This window comes from Entelurus aequoreus, linkage group LG04 (genome assembly GCF_033978785.1).
Source record: "Entelurus aequoreus isolate RoL-2023_Sb linkage group LG04, RoL_Eaeq_v1.1, whole genome shotgun sequence".
NCBI classification, from domain to species: Eukaryota; Metazoa; Chordata; class Actinopteri; order Syngnathiformes; family Syngnathidae; genus Entelurus; species Entelurus aequoreus.
The window spans coordinates 59,989,109-60,009,709 of NC_084734.1; the positions used below are offsets into that span (position 1 = coordinate 59,989,109).

The 20,601-nt window shown below is 40.3% G+C and overlaps 1 protein-coding gene across 1 annotated transcript in view; it reads left to right on the plus strand.

Annotated features, from left to right (window-relative positions):
- The first annotated feature begins 9,195 nt into the window (after positions 1-9,195).
- The window catches only part of enpp6 (ectonucleotide pyrophosphatase/phosphodiesterase 6), a 32,077-nt gene continuing 20,671 nt past the window's right edge, over positions 9,196-20,601 (plus strand). The window contains exon 1 of the mRNA XM_062043698.1: positions 9,196-9,509. Within this exon, the coding sequence (XP_061899682.1) occupies positions 9,275-9,509 (235 nt within the window). The 5' untranslated portion in view covers positions 9,196-9,274. The remainder of the gene's footprint in view (positions 9,510-20,601) is intronic.

Sequence of the window (20,601 nt, forward strand, 5' to 3'; positions counted from 1 at the left end):
GAGCTGGTTCTCCCATAACGGACCATATAAACAATTTAACAATGTGCTGACTGTATTTTTTGAACGACCAACCATTTCCCAGCAGGCACAAGACATTGAAACAACATTGAGAATGGGTTGAATTAGATCCTAATGTTGAGCAACTCAAACATAACGTTGGAACAAAATGCTTTTTGATGACGTTTAATCAATGTTGCGTTCTGACGTTGATTTGACCATTGAATTTTGGTAATTTCCCAACCAATATTCTACGTACAACATGAATACAAAGTTGAAACAACATGCTTTCTGACGTTTCTTCAATGTCAGGTTGTGACGTTGATTTGACCTTTCAAACTTGGTCATTTCCCAGCCAATAACGTGGATCCAACATTAGACATCAACTTTGTTTCACTTTACAAATACAACTATTTTGCAACATTGCTTCAAAGTGAGTATTAAAGAACATGTGTGTATAATCAACGTTGTATGTTTTGTGCTTGCTGGGTTATTGATTTTTAGATCCAAGACTGAGCCCTTTTTTTTTGTTCTTCATCATCTACTGGATGGTGCTGCCTCATGTATTGCATGCAGTACTTGCATTTAGCGCCTTTGCAGCTTACATGAAGGAGTCACATTCACTTATGACTTTCTCAATATATGAACATACCATATAAGTACAGTTATGGTAGACGTTTATCTACACTCATTATGGGAATGAATTTCATACACATTTTGAGCCCTTAAATATGTATTTAAACCATGCCTTTTCTGGGGTGGGGTGCTTATAGAATGTACATTTTTTAATGCAAACTTTATTTTTTCAAAACTACACAAGGTCAAAATTGTACATGCATTTCAAATATATACTGTACAGAGAATCCACAAAGTATTGACTTTTTCCACATTTGCTTTATTCCTAAATTGATAGTGTGAGTGAACAATGCACTACCGACCTGATAAGTCAGAATGGGAAAGACATGATAAAAAATATCATCTGATCACAGATGCTACCTGGTGGTTGTTTGAGCACACTGCAGTTAGTCCTGGATAGGAATGAGGCAAAAATACATTGGTACTTTTTGTAGGACAACATTAAAAATATGTTTTTGGATGCAGAAATGTAAAAAGTAACATCACATGTGCATATACTGTATATATATTCACATCCTTTGCTGAATACTTTGTTCATCACAATTTATCGACTGGATTTATTTAGCACCTGAAAGTGCTTTACACTGAATTCCCTCATTGATTGCATCTTTTGTAGCAGTTGGTCTTTTTGAATAAGAGCGCCAAAAAGACAATCACATTTGGCTATCGAGACTAGAGGAAGTAGAAGTCGTAACAAGGTTTCTGTGTGTGAACCTGTGGAAGGACCATTGCCTTTGCCCGACTATCCCATCTCGGAACATCCAAAAACACATCCGAGACGGGAGGATCCGTGTCCGACAATTCGACTGTGAGGTTGATAGTCGAATCAAAATCCTCCGAATCTAATTATCGGCTGTCCTAAGACACCCCTAGCTGAAAGAGGTAAAAAACCTAGTACAGTTGTTTGAATTGATGCTCTTAGATATCTGCATTTATTCAGAAAAGGCTTCAAAAGACTTTCCCAACTTGTGTAAACCTAGAGTTCTCCTTCTTGGATCTTCCTGAGTTCCTTGGACAACCCCGTTGTTCTGCCGGTTCATCCAATGAGGGCTCATTTTATGCTGCCAAAGAAACTCAACCAGCTACAGTCAATCACTATAACTAATGAGGTTAATAGGGCTTGGGGAGGTCAAGTTAGAAGACATTTTGAAACCTTCAGCACAACTTGTAAAGTTTAGATGATGGTACATATATATTAGTGTGTTTTTAAATCATTAAGACCCCAATATCAACAAATACATTCAAACCCATAATGAGTGTAAGTAAACATCTTTGGAACTGTATGTACAGTATATCTAACTGTATCAGAAAGGTCTATCCTCATCTAAAGCACTCATTACAAGTCATTTTGTCCTTCCTATGGTATTACTGTACAATTGGGCTCCAGTCCCAAGTCTACCTCTCCAAACAGAATGTGTATCAGCTGTATCCACTCGGTCGGGCCCTCATGTTGTCAGTTTGAACACATTCATGGTCAAGTGTCCGTTCTATTACTAGTATTTATGGTGCTCACCCTTTCATTGAAATTACAGTCAGCCTCTATTACAGTATACTACCAATGTTGGATTCATCACAAAGAGGTATTGACTGAGTCTAAGCTCTTTTTCCACTAATAAAAGAGGGATGTATTCTCTTCTAATGTGGACGCCATGAGGTTCTGTTCCTCATGTCTGATATTTGCACTGCCCCGGTCCTTTCCATCACTTTCCAGCCGACAGGTCATCCATTTACCTTACTTCACCCCTCTGAGCTAGCCAACCACAGTCATGTGACCTTCCATTCCTTTTCTACACTGACAGTCCAAGAAATGTCTTCCCTTAACATCGGCGTTGGGTTCTGAAACTTGAGGTTCAACTAAAACATTGCTTCAAAATGGTGACAGTATGTCATACTTGTAAATGATGTTTATCTGCCATGCATAGTCAACTAATTTAAACAATAAAAAGGGGGGTTTTCTTTTGAAAAAAATGTCTATACTATCTGAAAGTCCCTTTGATGTTAGTACTGCTGTTAACATTGTTGTAGTGTATGTAATACCCTATGGGGATTGTGTTACTTTTTAAGATAATAAAATAATGTTTGGTTACGCTGTGTTCTGTGTGTGAAATTCATGCATTTACAGTAGTTGCCACTAACAAGGGTTGTTACCAGACATCCAACACACCTTTTGTAAACGGCACCAAACAGACCTAATTCTCTTTTTGACATTTCTCTACTAAGTTTTTGAGACATGGTGGCGCTAGGTCAGGCCTATTTAACTGACGGCCCGCCGAGCTCTTCATTTGGCCCGCCAAACATCACCCAAATAGGCTTGATGAAACCTTTCAAACTAGGGTTGCTCTTGTATGCAGTAATCCCACCACCCCACATGGAGAAACAGCGAGGCATATGTGTCACAGTGAAGCAGCAGTGGTGTAAGTAGAAGAAGACTAAGAGCCCCAAAAAAAGTCTGCAGGCTATAGAGCGTTTTCTATTCGGGTTCCAGCACTCTGGAATGCCCTCCCGGTAACAGTTAGAGATGCTACCTCAGTAGAAGCATTTAAGTCCCATCTTAAAACTCATTTGTATACACTAGCCTTTAAATAGACCTCCCTTTTAGACCAGTTGATCTGCCGTCTCTTTTCTGCTCTGCCCCCCTCTTGCCTGGAGAGATTATTAGGTGACCACAGATGATGCGCCAGCTGTTCAAAGTCGGGACCCGGGGTGGACCACTCATCTGTGCATCAGTTGATGACGTCTCTGCGCTGCTGACCTGTCTCCACTCAAGATGATATCCTGATGACCTTACTATGGACTGGACTCTTACACTATTAACTAGATCCACTCGACATCCATTGCACCAGTCACCTGGGGTCCCTCCAAGGTTTCTCATTGTATCCCATTGGGTTGAGTTTTTTCTTGCCCTAATGTGGGATCTGAGCCGAGGATGTCGTTGTTTGCTTGTGCAGCCCTTTGAGACACTTGTGATTTAGGGCTATATATATAAACTTTGATTGATTGATTGACTGACTACTCATTCAACCCTGAAGAAAAAAATCTAAATAAATTACGAAAATCTGACTTTTAAGAGCAAATGGACAACAAAGTATGAATGATCTGCCCCGAGCAACTGCTCGAGTCATTGTTTCCTGTCGGACCTTTTAAGCGACGGACACGGTGTTCTCGACAAGGGGCAACAACGATAGAAACCCCAGCATGAAAGCGTCATCACAAAACTTGGTCAAACATTTGTAAGTAGATATTGTGCATAAAGATATTTGGTTTGTTTTGTATTGAAATTGCTGACTTTGTGATGTATTTTGTATTTGTGGTCGTGTTATTTTTTTGTCTGAGAGTAACTCTGGTGAGCAAAGATCGTTTAATACATGTATTGACCAGTAGAGGGCGGTTATGCTACACCTTAGGTTTAATTGTGATGAGTCACAGACTGTGTGCAAAGTGTATATATATTTATACAGTTTCTACCACTTGTCCCTCTCGGGGTGGTGATGGGGGGAAGGGGGGACTGGAGCCTATCCTAGGAAGGCGGGGTACACCCTGGACAAGTCGCCACCTCATCGCAAGGCCAACACATGTAGACCAGTGCTTCTCAATTATTGTTATTACTCCCCCTCGGGAAGAAAAATACATTTTGCGGCAATACCCAACCCCCTCCCACTCTCCGTCGTGACTTCGAATAGGATCATTTGCCTATAATATTGTTATAAGTACACCTCTGCATAAAATATTCCTTATTAACAATAAAGAAAAAATCAAAACAATAAAGAATCCATCCTTACTTAAACTATAAAAAAAAAATTGACGGACTTGAACCATTTGATACTGATAAATAAAATGAGATAAACCAAATAAATAACAATACATTCAAATTGATCAGTAACATTGACATTATATAAAACACTTTAACCTATAAAACAATAACAACGTGGAGAAGAGCATGAACATTGCCTTGAAAACATTCAAGTGTAAATGGAAGCGTTGCTTCCAATTTGATACCTCTGACATAGCATCTGACATAGCAGCTGACAGTTGCAGTGTGGATTGCCGCTTATTTTTAGCATGGACACACAGAGCAGGCTGAGTATATCTGGCAAAGTACATTAGGTGGACACAATATTGGTTGGTGATTGATGCTAAATAATCTTGGGCCCAAGATGGAACCTTGTGGCACACCAAGGTTATTGTAAAATGTAAGGAATTTCACATTTTGTACACAAACAACTTGCTTTCCTAAGACCAAATATGATTTCCAGACAGTTTAACGAATTCCTCAACAGATTAAAAATTGGACAGTTTTGTTAATTAAGTATTCATTAATTATCCCGATCCACTCAATGCAGCCATATTTGAGGAACCTTTTCAAGTGACAGATCGTCCAGTCCAGCTCTTCAGGTCACAACATCAGCGAGTGGCGACATCCAGCAACCAACCAAGCCTCCATAAGACAAAACACTTCTGTTTTTAAGTTGAAGTTTATCCTCATTTGCACTTTTTATGTTATATTGTCCTGCAGTTGCGCTTGCGTTCTGCTGCTGCTGCTGCTGGAGCAATTGGACATAGCGGCCACTAGTGGTCAGCACTGTAGCGCTACTGGTCATGTGACCAGTGGACCAGACCAAGTGGTCTTAAAGTGGACTTATTATCTGTTTATGGAGTTGCTAAATATTAAGTTTCATTTGATGATGTAATAGATGTAATATGCTGGATCATGTTTAGCATGAACAGTGGCCTTGTGTCCGCCCTGAGATCGGTAGGTCGTGAGTTCAAACCCCGGCCGAGTTATACCAAAGACGATAAAAATGGGACCCATTACCTCCCTGCTTGGCACTCAGCATCAAGGGTTGGAATTGGGGGTTAAATCACCAAAATGATCCCCGGGCGCTGCCACCACTACTGCTCACTGCTCCCCTCACCTCCCAGGGGGTGAGGGTGATGGGTCAAATGCAGAGGATAATCTCACCACACCTAGTGTGCGTGCGACAATTGGTACGTCAACTTTTTTATTTTTGATATTGTCAATTATTATGTAGATATGTACATTAAGGGTACATATCTTTTTTCACCCTTTTCCCCTGTCAGTGGTATGCCCGAGTAAGGGGCTTGAACTATTTAAAGGAGACTGTTCATTCAGTGGGAGTGGGTAAGCAGGTTGGTTGTAGAGAGCTGGCGAATAGTGCAAACAGTGATTGGAGATTGCTGAGCGGCAGATTACTTTTCATTTTCACCAATTTGTGCACTGTATATATTTTTGCACACTGGTGACCTGGAGTTGGTCCAATAAACATCCCTAACTCGAAATCTGCGACTGAGCCATCATTGGTTGTATGGTTATGTAGTTTTTTTTTAGCTAACCCGCAACAACAACAACACGCTTTATCATCATGATATAAATGTTCAGCTGTTCGTGTAATTTGAGTTTCCTGTGCAATACGAGGGAATCATAAAAACACTCATTAAAACACTCAATACAAAAGAGCTTATAAAAACACAAACATTTGTATTTGCTAATTTAGGCTAAAATATGAGGCTACAAACGACACAACATTAAGAGCCGCTTGGATGTCAAATTAGCAGACTGTTCTTTGGGAACTGAGCCAAAAGGACGACTCTTAGAAAAGTGCCAAACTGCCCATCGTTAGTGTTTGCACGTTCTAGAAATGTTGTGAAATCCACTTTACAAGCTTCATATTGCTCCTCATGCTGTCACATGACCTCACCCCCCTCATGTTAGCCAGGCCTCTGAGGTTGGGCGATACTGCAAATTTTGATTTCAATCCAAGTAAATGCTATTGTCATACTTTTTGATTCAACATTCTTCAAGATCTTTGTATGATTTTTATTAAAAATTGTATTTGTCAATCTTGATTATAAATAGAAATAAACACAGGGTAAAAATGTAAGGACTTATTAGTGAACCATTTACCAATATATCTATTAAACGATTACAAGTTTTAATCAGAATAATCACAGTTACTCTACATACTGTTCATATTTGATCTGTATTAATCAGACTTAATTTTGCATGAACAAAAACACTGAAACATGGGAAGACGTGAAATTAATGTGTATTGTAAAATATGTCGATCGAGAGGGGGTGTAACATTCATATGTTGTCAATATTCAGTGTTTTATCGGTCATAGTTAATATTGTAAATCCCAAGTTCTTTCTTTTCATGTACATTCATATATTTATATGTTTATTTATACAAATAAAATGTATATGTACAGTATATATTTATATATACTGAATATATTTATACAAATAAAATATATATATACTATATTTTTAAAAAAATATATATATATACAGTATATATCCATCCATCCATTTTCTACCGCTTGTCCCTTTTGGGGTCGCGGGGGGGTGCTATATATATATATATATATATATATATATATATATATATATATATATATATATATATATATATATATATATATATATATATATATATATATATATATATATATATATAGGCAATTAACTACCTGCTGCCACCTACTGACATGGAGTATTATGTGGTTACCCTGCCGAGTTCTACACAGCACAGACACTAAGCAACGGCACATTATTTGCAGATTCTAATTATTGATTTGCAAAAAATATTTTTTTGGACCAATTAGGTGAAGTTGCATAATTTCCCAAGGCACACCAGACACTCACACTATCTCAGATGATATTATTGTTGATGACTGAAGTGCTGATATCAACCAAACCTAGCCCCATGCATCCCATCCCCCGGATTGTAAATAATGTAAATAATTTAATGTATTTACTCTGATGATTAACTTGTGTGATGACTGTATTATGCTGATAGTATATATTTGTACCATGAATTTATTAACGTGGACCCCGACTTAAACAAGTTGAAAACCTTATTCGGGTGTTACCATTTAATGGTAAATTGTACGGAATATGTACTGTACTGTGCAGTCTACTAATAAAAGTCTCAATCAATCAAAACACTAGTATGCCGCGGCACAGTGGTTGAAAAACACTGGTTTAAAGGCGTACTGAAACCCACTACTACCGACCACGCAGTCTGATAGTTTATATATCAATGATGAAATCTTAACATTGCAACACATGCCAATACGGCCGGGTTAACTTATAAAGTGCAATTTTAAATTTCCCGCTAAACTTCCGGTTAAAAACGTCTATGTATGATTACGTATGCGCGTGACGTCAATAGTTAAACGGAAGTATTCGGACACCATTGATTCCAATACAAACAAGCTCTGTTTTCATCTCAAAATTCCACAGTATTCTGGACATCTGTGTTGGTGAATCTTTTGCAATTTGTTTAATGAACAATGGAGACTGCAAAGAAGAAAGTTGTAGGTGGGATCGGTCTATTAGCGGCTGGCTGTAGCAACACAACCAGGAGGACTTTGACTTGGATAGCAGACGCGCTAGCCGACGCTAGCTGCCGACCGCACAGATGATCGGGTGAAGTCCTTCGTCGTACCGTCGATCGCTGGAACGCAGGTGAGCACAGGTGTTGATAAGCAGATGAGGGCTGGCTGGCGTAGGTGGAGCGCTAATGTTTTTAGCATAGCTCTGTGAGGTCCCGTTGCTAAGTTAGCTTCAATGGCGTCGTTAGCAACAGCATTGTTAAGCTTCGCCAAGCTGAAAAGCATTAACCGTGTAGTTACAGGTCCAGGGTTTAATAGTATTGTTGATTTTCTGTCTATCCTTCCAGTCAGGGGTTTATTTCTTTTGTTTATATCTGCATTTGAGCCCGATGCTATCACGTTAGCTCCGTAGCTAAAGTGTTTCGTCGATGTATTGTCGTGGAGATAAAAGTCACTGTGAATGTCCATTTTGCGTTCTCGACTCTCATTTTCAAGAGGATATAGTATCCGAGGTGGTTTAAAATACAAATCCGTGATCCACAATAGAAAAAGGAGAAAGTGTGGAATCCAATGAACCCTTGTACCTAAGTTACGGTCAGAGCGAAAAAAGATACGTCCTGCACTGCAATCTAGTCCTTCACTCTCACGTACCTCATCCACGAATCTTTCATCCTCGCTCAAATTAATGGGGTAATCGTCGCTTTCTCGGTCCGAATCGCTCTCACTGCATTGAAAATAATGGGGAAATGTGAGCAGCCCTTCCTCCTGTGACATCACGCTACTTCCGATATAGGCAAGGCTTTTTTTTATCAGCGACCAAAAGTTGCGAACTTTATCGTCGATGTTCTCTACTAAATCCTTTCAGCAAAAATATGGCAATATCGCGAAATGATCAAGTATGACACATAGAATGCATCTGCTCTCCCCGTTTAAATAAAAAAAATTCATTTCAGTAGGCCTTTAAGAAACATGCATTCAGAAGTGCAAAATAAGTGAACATAGAATTGACTCTCATTCCAATTTTTTAGACTTTTAGTCCCTTAAGTCCTATCTTTTTAAGACCGTATTCTTACTCCACAATGTAACAATATGAGCGACACAACAAGAAAAACAAGACAACTGTGACAACTTGAACATATTAATTTCATGGCGGTAGTATCAACCCAACACCGGTATCAACACAGCGACATGTGGCTCGATCCGCCCACCCCTCCAGATCCCCACATTCAGCAGTTTCCTTCCACACAACACCTGACTGTGCTGCTGCAGGAGGACACGAACTGTCATGGCGTCCTGCCGCTTTGTCTTGCTGTCTCTGCTGCTCCTCGCTGCGGGACACAAGTGTCTCTCCGTCCATCCGTTACTTGTCTTTCTCATCGATGGTTTCCGTCATGACTACATGGACGACCTGCACTCACTCCCTGGCTTCAAGGAGCTTGTTTCCACAGGCGTCAAAGTGGACTACATGACGCCGGACTTCCCCTCGTTATCTTATCCCAACTACTACTCATTAATGACTGGTACGTGACACATTTGCTCATCGAGAGAATGCCAAGAGTGTGTGAGACAGTAATCATAGCAGAGGGTGACTATTTTTAAGAAACTAGAATATAAAATATGTTTTCAGTTATTTCACCTTTTTTTGTTAAGTACATAACTCCACATGTGTTCATTCATAGTTTTGATGCCTTCAGTGACAATCTACAATGTAAATACCGGTAGTTATGAAAATAAAGAAAACACATTGAATGAGAAGGTGTGTCCAAACTTTTGGCCTGTACTATATATATATATATATATATATATATATATATATATATATATATATATATATATATATATATATATATATATATATATACATATATATATATATATATATATATATATATATATACACACACACCAGTGGCGTGCCGTCACTAGAGGCAGGGGAGGCGGGGCCTCACCTGCCATCATGGAAAGAAAAAAAAAAGTAAAAATAAAAATTAAATTGTTATATGTATCCAGTGATTATACTAAAGTTATTTTCCATTTAACTTCACCAGTTTTAGATTATTTTTATTTTTATTTTCACATTTGCCGTTCAAATACTGAGAAGAGACGGTGCGGTGATCAGCAGCCAGTTGAGGCATATCACTGATTTGTGCCTCAACATGGATTGTGCGCAATGACTCGGCTAACTGCTGGCCTGCTGTGCAGTGAGACCGTATTGCTATATGGATTATATTATACATTTCCATAGTTTAGTTAGCTGAGGTATATAATGTACAGTGTATATTGTCAACAACTGTATGCGTGTAAAGTATTTTTAGTGCTGAGCATTCATAAAACTCTGCTGCGAAGACACACTGTGTGAGGCTCGTCTCATAACCCTGCCTCCTGGTGCCAAGCATCTCCGCCGCAGAATGCACCGCCCGACGGGAGCGCCACACCAACCAAAGCCCACACCCAAACCCTCCACGTGCAAGACCGAATCCACCCCAAAAAAGTCACTTAACAAGAAGCCAAAAAGTGCAAAAACAACAATGCTCGCGCTGCAGGAGCCGCGAACGACCGCTGGGACACAACATTAGGTACAGCTGCACTGCAGGTTCATATGTTTGTAAATCTGACTGTGATGATGCAGTTGTGCCTCACCAGACATTAACCTCACCTCACGCCACTGACACACACACATATATATATGTATATATATATATATATATATATATATGTATGTATGTATGTATATATATATATATGTATGTATATATATATATATGTATGTATATATATATATATATATATATATATATATATATATATATATATATATATATATATATATATATATATATATATATATATATATATATATATATATATATATATATATGTGTGTGTGTATATGTATACTGTTTATATATATATATATACATATATATACACTACCGTTCAAAAGTTTGGGGTCACATTGAAATGTCCTTAATTTTGAAGGAAAAGCACTGTACTTTTCAATGAAGATAACTTTAAACTAGTCTTAACTTTAAGGAAATACACTCTATACATTGCTAATGTGGTAAATGACTATTCTAGCTGCAAATGTCTGGTTTTTGGTGCAATATCTACATAGGTGTATAGAGGCCCATTTCCAGCAACTATCACTCCAGTGTTCTAATGGCACAATGTGTTTGCTCATTGGCTCAGAAGGCTAATTGATGATTAGAAAACCCTTGTGCAATCATGTTCACACATCTGAAAACAGTTTAGCTCGTTACAGAAGCTACAAAACTGACCTTCCTTTGAGCAGATTGAGTTTCTGGAGCATCACATTTGTGGGGTCAATTAAACGCTCAAAATGGCCAGAAAAAGAGAACTTTCATCTGAAACTCGACAGTCTATTCTTGTTCTTAGAAATGAAGGCTATTGCACAAAATTGTTTGGGTGACCCCAAACTTTTGAACGGTAGTGTATATATATATACATATATATATATATATATATATACACAGTATATATATACACACAGTTTTCATAAATACACCTTACGGTGCAACCTGGACACATCATCAGTGATTCTCCCGGGGTCATAGGGTGTTTCGGGTCTTAATCAAACACCTTCTCCCGGGCGACCCAGCCGAGGGTGATCAGTCCCTCGACTTGTGTCCAGGTAGTGCTCCACGCCACGCGTCCCCCCTCCGACGGTCTGCCCCGGGGTTGCGCCGGAGGTGCTTGGAGGTTCCAGGCACTGTGGGGAGTGTCCGGGCCTGGGTCCTCCTCCGTCTCATCAGGTGCCGTACAAGGTACTGGCCCTGTGCGTTGCACCACAGGTTTTCTCAGGCAGCCTATCTTGATCTTATGTGTCTTCAGGGTTTTTCGCAGCGTTATATGGGTGCTCCCTTGCGGGAGCTGCAGCTTGGGATGCTACCCCTCCCTGCCCCGGTTGCCGTCTTTCCGAGCTGTCAACTGTCTCTCCAGTTGTCACCACTCTTTCGGGGTTGTCATCCAGCCTCTTCCTGGAAGTCAATGGCGATGCCATACTGGATCGGTTTCATAAATACACCTTACGGTGCAACATATATATATGTGTGTGTGTGTATATATATATATATATATATATATATATATACATATATATATATATATATATATATATATATATATATATATATATATATATATATATATATATATATATATATATATATATATATACATATGTGTGTATATATATATATATATGTATATATACATTATGTGTATACATATATATATATATATATATATATATACGTATATATACTGTATATATCTGTGTGTGTGCTGTTGCGTTGACCAGCATTCCTCCAATGGGGAATTCAAATTGCTAGTCTCTCCCAGATTCTTTTTATGGCAATCAACAGGCAGCAGTTGGTATTTTGTGGTTTATTCTCCAAGCTTAGAGGACAAACTGAGACCAATCCAGCACACCAGCGTTCCCCAGCCCGGTCCAGATCGGTCTAGCTCGGTCTCCCCTCAAACCCCCGAAAGTCCCGTGATCTTCCCTCTGTCCCCCGCCCCCACTCCCTTTGTTTAGACTACTCCGAGTTATCTCTACTCTGACACATTCCAATCTAGAAGGCCAACACCTTACTATGAGACGCAAAAGAAGGAAGAATACTAGCTATTCTTTATATGACTATAGGAGTTTAGAAAGAAGTAACACTTAAATATGGATATGATTCTGATCTGCTTCCAACAAGTCCCCCTTTAAGATCTTCTAATAAGATCTTTATTACTTGTACAAAACTTATAAAGCACGCCCCACATTAAAGTCTTAAAGTTACCACTTTGCTAGACCCCCTTTAGTGACACTTAGCACAAGGGACTGTGCGGTTCTGGATGGTCTCGAGGGAGGTTGTTCAGCAAGTCCCTCAACTGTGTCACGAGTCAGGTTGGTTAGTCTCAACGGCGGCGGGGAGTTAGAGAGGCCGCTGAAACAGGAGTTCCAAGGGGTGTTAATTTGGTGAGTGGGGTCACCAGTCTAACCATAGCACAAAGCCCAACGGCTGACGTCGGGATTCTAATGTACAATCTGTGCTTCCCACAACACCAGAATAAGTCAGCTCGTGCCCAAGGGCCTATCCTAGAGCCATCTATCAGTGTGGTGCACCAGTAACGGTTGATGTCGCCCAATTTGTTGGGGGACGAAGATGGTCCTGTAATTTGAAAACGCGTGTAATTCAGCTTTTGGGCCACAAAGGGAAGAAGTCGGGTGGCATTGTCAACAGAAGGGTACACATGTCAGTCAACTTAAAAGGGGCGGGGTAAGTGTGGGAAAAGGGACGTCCAGCGGAAGAAGCAACACAGTCACCCAGGTTTTGGCATCCACCTGAGCCACAGGTTGTCTGCACCCGCTCCTAAGGTCAAAGGTCAAAGTTACCAGGCCTTCGGTGGTGATGTCATTAGCACGCACAGATGTGAGCCTTTGAAACACCACCGAGGTGGGGTGGAACTTTAGGTGCTACAGAGGGTGTAGAGGTAGTTAACGCCCTCTCAAGGACATTAATTTTAATAATTCCTTTAGCGTCTGTATCAGTCAGGTCAAGCCCCAAAACAACTTAAAAGGGACGATGGGCACAACTTACCAGAGTATGTTGTCTGCATCCGACACCAATGGTTCAGGGTTGAGTCGTAACAAATATAGAGGTTATTACCACGGTAATAGCTATTGTGTCCCCCGTAATTAATCACACTGCACAGGTCAAAAATAAGTCTTGCTATCCCCTTTGACCCAGTCTATTTAAAGTCCGCTGTATGTTCTTAGACACTTGTCAGTCACTGTCGTCAGGAAGGATGAACTGAGACACAAAGACAGTAGAACACGCCCAAACACCAGTCCGTCAGGGAACACTACCGGGTGTAACATCCTGCCTTTCGTCTATCAATATCAGAGTAATTTAGGTAAACGGGGATAAACATCAAACTTTTCACTTAATGTAACGACACATACAGTTATGCTGAAAACAAGCAAGAAAAACTAAGAAACATTTAGCATACTGGATTGGTCTCACACAAGGATATACAATATAGAAGTTGAAAAGAGTAATGTAGGTAGAAAATCTCTCTCGTCTCCTGGGCTGTGGGGCAGATGATGTGGCGATGTCAGCAATGACATCCGCTGGTAATCTGTCAGGTTCTTCAGCTGTGGTGCAGAGGGAGAGGTGGTACCAGGTGTCCCCTCCACCAGCCAGTCGAAGGGCGTGGGACATCCGTTCTACGACCTAGAAGGGACCAGTCCACCTGGGCTCCGTCCACTTGCGTTTGATGGCCTTGATCTTGACCCTCTCAGCGGGCGGAAGGGAATCTGTACAGAAGAACTGGCACACAAATTCTGCAATTTTTTGTGTAAAATACCATTTTGGTTTTACGCTGAGTCCTCCTTCCATGGGGGGTTGCTGGTCCTGTGAATGGCTGACCTGTATGCAGCTCATAGGGTGAAAAACTCAAAGGGCGGTAAAACTGTTTTATTCACAGACCTTCGAATGATCATTAACGCTAATTGCAACATATCAATCCAATTAAATTTGGTCTGTGCACAGATTTTAGCCAATTAGGTTTTAATGTTCTGGTCCATCCTTTCAACCTTACCTTGGGACTCAGGATGGTACCCCAAACCTGTGTTCTAGTCCGAAAGCCTTTTCGACCAAGGCTAAGTGAGTATTTTTTTTAAATGGTTGCCGTTGTCTGACCTAATCTTTTTGGGGAAACCATGTCGGGGTACTAGGTCATTCACAAGTCATTTAATTACCGATATTGCATCCTCTTTTGAGGTTGTTGTTGATTCCGGCCAACCACTGTGATTGTCAACACAAGTCAGTACGTACCTTTTCCCTTGTACCATATTGATCATATCAGTGAAATCAAAGACTATACATGGTTCACCCTCACCTCCTCCATATTCTAAATTTGATCTACTAAACTATTATCGATGTGTAAAATCGTTATTTTCAAATTAAAATTGGTTATAAGTTCTTACCCACGGTAAAAACGTTAAAACTATGGAATGTGTCAAGAGTCGGATGATTGTCGATTTTGTTTCAAGGAGTCTGTATCCACCCTCACTCACCCCCTTCTGTTTCTGAAAAAAAGGACTGTGTTAGTCATACTATCACTTTCAGAAACATCTAAGAAAAAGGTCAGCTAATAGTCAAGTAGCGGAGGGCAGGTCATGTTTGAGGTCAATGATTGTCTCTTCAGCCTCTATGGTCCACTGGGGGGTGGTGTTAGGGTAGGGGACCCCTTAGCAATATCACAATTAACTCAAAATCATCTGAACCCTAACTATTATGTAACTTATTCAATATGGTGAAAGTAACAAAATATGCTTATATTTATATTGTCACCAATACTAGAAAAATACTACCCTTATGGCGGATGCTTTAGCAATAGTATTTTGAAATTGTACCACACCTGGTGGCCCCAATAGTTCATTAAGTCAAGCTCATGTTGTAGAAAGTTGAATGATGCAGACACGTTTGTTACTGAATACTTTCTATCAGACTTCTGTCTTGACGACTATGTGTATGTAATGAGCAACTATAATTATTTGATATGCTTAAATGTGTAATGTGTCGTTTTAGCTCAGCTGTTGTGTAGCTGCTAGCTCCTCGTAGCCTACAGGTGTCTAAAGTTCAGCCCATAGTTATGTGTTTAACATAACCATGGGCTAAACCTAAACAATTGAAAATGTGGTATTTGGGTGTCGGTGTAATGTTGGCAGCTACGCCGTGTCTTATCATTGGACCTAAGTTCTTTGGTTTTGTAGGCGAGACAGAGAGCAAGGGAACAATGTGGGACACTATTGTGTCCATCTTATACCATGCTAGCTGTTGCAAAGATAGGTCAACATGAGCAGCCACACCTTGAGTTCCAACATATATAAATAATCATAACATATGGTGAGTTGGGTGGCAGAACACACGGAAGCATCTCAGTCAGTCAGGGTTTTCACCGTTAGAGCAGTTGGATGTCAGCCATTCCTGTTGTTTCAGGCTGTGGTATGAGCTCATGGAGGAGTCTTGGTAGTGGTGTCGCAGCTGGGTGGTTCAGCCGTCAGGTAACACCAGGAATGTTCCTTCTTTGCGATTTGAATGTCAGGGTACAGTCTGTAAAGGAGGTCCAGCAATCTGAACCGGAAGTGGTTTGGTGACAGGTAACCTTCTTGTGACCCCAGCGAAGCCTTCGACCTTTAAAGAGGAAGCACACAGTTTTTTTGGTACCTCTGCATTCAGAATCGAATGGGTGGCTGATAAAATTGTCCGTTGACACTCATGTCCAGCAGGGGTCCTGTCGGTACTTCCTGCTGCGGCTCCTGATGTGGGCGTCCTCTTACACGCCTTCGTGTTCGTTTGTTGGCACGACGGAACCTTTCCTGTTCGGAAATGTTCACGACTCCAGTGACCAGGCTGGTCACAGCCGAAACAGTGTCTACCCGAGACTGGCTTTGAAGCATCGTGTTGTCCACCACCCGAGTCCAACCGCACGCCTGTTGAGGATTCTTTCCTCCACCTGGTGGAACTCAAAAGCAAGGTCACCCACTGCTGAATGTACCCTAGCTGATCTTTGACCTTTTGGTTCTTTTAACCTTTTATCTTCAGCGATCTGTAATTTAAGTAGTCGTTTCCTTGTTGCTCTGTCATTAGCCCTATTTTGCATGGGATGAATAAAATGTCCTGCCATATATTGTTTTTGGCACCGTGTATATCAGGATTAACTTTGTCCAAAGTGTTTGGCCAAAGGTTCCCTCCCGGAGGTACAGGTGGGAAAGCAAGGTCAACAATGGCTTGCATGTATGCATCGGCAAGAGATTTATATTGTAGTATGTCCAAAGTGTTAATGTCATGTGTCAAAAATGTCTGCCGGAGAAAATGGTCAGACGTGTACAAGGGGTTAATTTTCGGAGGCAGGATTAATCTTAGAGGGAGCGTGTTAATATCTCCTTCTCTTGTCACTGGAGTAGGGGGTGGTGTCCTAGTCAAAGTCTGGGCGGGTCGTTTGAATTGTCTTGTGCATGCGCGGCAGACAAAAAGCAATCAGTCCATTCTGTCATTAATCATCGGTTCTTTTGCTGCATTTCGTTTTTCCACGTAATCCCCGTTTACTTTTATCATACGCCAAACTCTTAAATTCTCTCCCTGAGTGTTCCATGTTCACCAGCGCACACACACACACACACACACACACACACACACACTCAGCAGCACACACACACACGAGCACACGTAAGCACTCCCGCACACACACACACACACACACTCAGCAGCACACACACACACGAGCAAGCGTAAGCACTCCCGCACACACACACACACACTCAGCAGCACACACACACACGAGCACGCGTAAGCACTCCCGCACACACACACACACACTCAGCAGCACACACACACACGAGAACGCGTAAGCACTTGAGCAAGCAAGCGCTTCTGCACACACACGTGAAAAAGCTGCACCTACCCTTATCTCTGCGTTTCACTTTACCATAAAACTTCCAGTTACTTTTCTTAATTTACCAGACGTTTGAGTTCACGACTTTTCGAGTATTGTAAACTCCCTCTTAACCCTTTCAAGGAATGTTGTCTTTTTTTTTTTTTTTTTTAAACTCTACTTGCTAATTCCATTGTCGACAACAGTGCATTCAATTGATCATTAAACAGTAATGATTCATCACATTTTCCCCAGCCGCCATCACATTCTTGTCTGTCACACTCCTTGGCCATTGTGTCCATTTTTTTTTCAGGGGCCTCGAACCCCTGAAGGCCTTTAAACCCCAACCCATACGATGGCCTTTAACCCCGCTAAATTTATCGTACAATATGCAGGCCTCTAATCTCCACATCATACGAGGGCCTTTAACCCGTTACTCTTTTAGGCGGCGACCAACTACCCAGGGTGAGCCACACCCAACTATTAGTTCACTCGTCAATGAAACTGCCCGTCACGGTAATCGAGACACAATGGCGTGAGTTGACCACTTATTTACAATTTTAATGCAATGGCAGGCTCTGCAAAAATGCAATCAATCTATCAAAATCACCAATCTGTGCCTGGGATTAAAAAACAGTGTTTGACTTACAGACTTCAGGACAGACTCCTAAAGCAGATTTTATATAAAAAGGCTCTGCTCACCTTGTATTGGCCATTTGAGTCTGTCCAGAAGATTGCAAGAAGTCATCAATCAACAGCGTGCCATCTCGGACGAAGCCCCCAAATTGTTGCGTTGACCAGCATTCCTCCAATGGGGAATTCAAATTGCTAGTCTCTCCCAGATTCTTTTTATGGCAATAAGCTGATGTTTATATTCAATCAACAGGCAGCAGTTGGTATTTTGTGGTTTATTCTCCAAGCTTAGAGGACAAACTGAGACCAATCCAGCACACCAGCGTTCCCCAGCCCGGTCCAGATCGGTTTAGCTCGGTCTCCCCTCAAACCCCCGGAAGTCCCGTGATCTTCCCTCTGTCCCCCGCCCCCACTCCCTTTGTTTAGATTACTCCGAGTTATCTCTACTCTGACACATTCCAATCTAGAAGGCCAACACCTTACTATGAGACTCAAAAGAAGGAAGAATACTAGCTATTCTTTATATGACTATAGGAGTTTAGAAAGAAGTAACACTTAAATATGGATATGATTCTGATCTGCTCCCAACAGTGTGTATATATATATATGTGTGTTTGTGTGTGTATATATATATGTGTATATATACATATGTATATATATATACATATGTATATATATATATATATGTCTGTATGTATATATATATGTATGTATGTATGTATGTATATAAATATATATATATATATATATGTGTATATATGTGTGTGTGTGTATATATATATATATATATATATATATATGTGTATATATGTGTGTGTATATATATATATATATATATATATATATATATATATATATATATATATATATATATTAGGGCTGCAACTAACAACCTATTTGATAATCGATTAATCTGTCGATTATTACTTCTATTAATCGATTAATAATCGAATAAAGGAGACAAACTACATTTCTATCCTTTCCAGTATTTTATTGGAAAAAAAACAGCATACTGGCACCATACTTGTTTTGATTATTGTTTCTCAGCTGTTAGTAAATGTTGCAGTTTCTAAATAAAGGTTTATAAAAAATAAATAAAAAAGTAGCCTCTGCGCATGCGCATTGCATAGATCCAACGAATCGATGACTAAATTAATCGACAACTATTTTTATAATCGATTTTAATCGATTTAATCGATTAGTTGTTGCAGCCCTAATATATATGTATATATATATATATATATATATATATATATATATATATATATATATATATATATATATATATATATATATATATATATATATATATATATATATATATATACAGTATATGCTGTTTTACCTGACTTATCACCTGACGGAGGCAATTTAAGTCTGACACTCATTTCAAACTTTATTGTGGACCTTAACACTCCAACAGAATCCCTGTAACTGAATATAAAGTATATTTATAACCCCTGGATCACAAGGAGTGGTCGGTGCTACACCCGTAACGGCAATGGTTGCTGACATAAAAGTCCAACCTCTGTTTAGGTTCACTCACCTTGAGACTAGAGCAAAAAAACCTTGAGCAAGAATAAGCACATATTAGGACATATTTATGACACAAAAACTGAAGACCTGCAAGAGGGGGGGAGGGTGTGAAGCGGCGAAGACATGGCATGGTGAGGTGGGGTTTATGCATTTGTGTGTAGTGTTAGTCCATGGGTGCATGTTTTGTCCATAAGCTTGTAAGTCGCTCCGTTTGGCATCACGGAACAGAGTCAACATCTAAAGTGTCTTTGAAGAAGAGGGAAGGGATTTTGGAGCATCTTTCGCTGCAATGGTCTCACTGGGGTGTTGACAGCATGATCCTGCCAAGGCCAATGCAGAGGGAGCCAAAGTGTAGATTTGGCCCCACTATGGACTGGACTCTCACATTATTAACTGTATCCACTCGTCATCCATTGCACCGCTCACCAAGGGAAGATCCCCACATCTGCGGTCCCTTCTAGGGTTTATCGTTGTTCCCATTGGGTTGAGTTTTTTCTTGCCCCAATGTGGGATCTGAGCCGAGGATGTCGTTGTGGCTTGTGCAGCCCTTTGAGACATTTGTGGTTAAGGGTTATATGAGTAAACTTTGATTGATTGATTGATTAATTGATGGATAGGATTGTTTTGGTGAGGGCGAGCAAATACATTCCCATGATTTGTCTGCTTTAGTTGTCCGTTCTGGCTCTCAAATTGATCATAATTTCGCCTTGAATATAAAGCTTTTCTGAGATGTTAATCCAAGTTACAAATCAATGTAGAAATCGGCAGCCTCTGGGCTCCTTGAACGGCTGCCATCATCTTCCGAAGAGTTGAGAGACCAGTTGAGAGAGTTGAGTAGAGAGACCAGTTGATCAATTTTATGTTTTATATTTTGGAGAACAGCGCAAAATAGAAGCTCTTAGAAATTTGAGACAAGAAAAGACAAGATGAGACAAAGAAGCAAAACAGGAGAGTTATGGGAGAGGGAGAGGAACCGTCCGCTTTTGTTGAGAG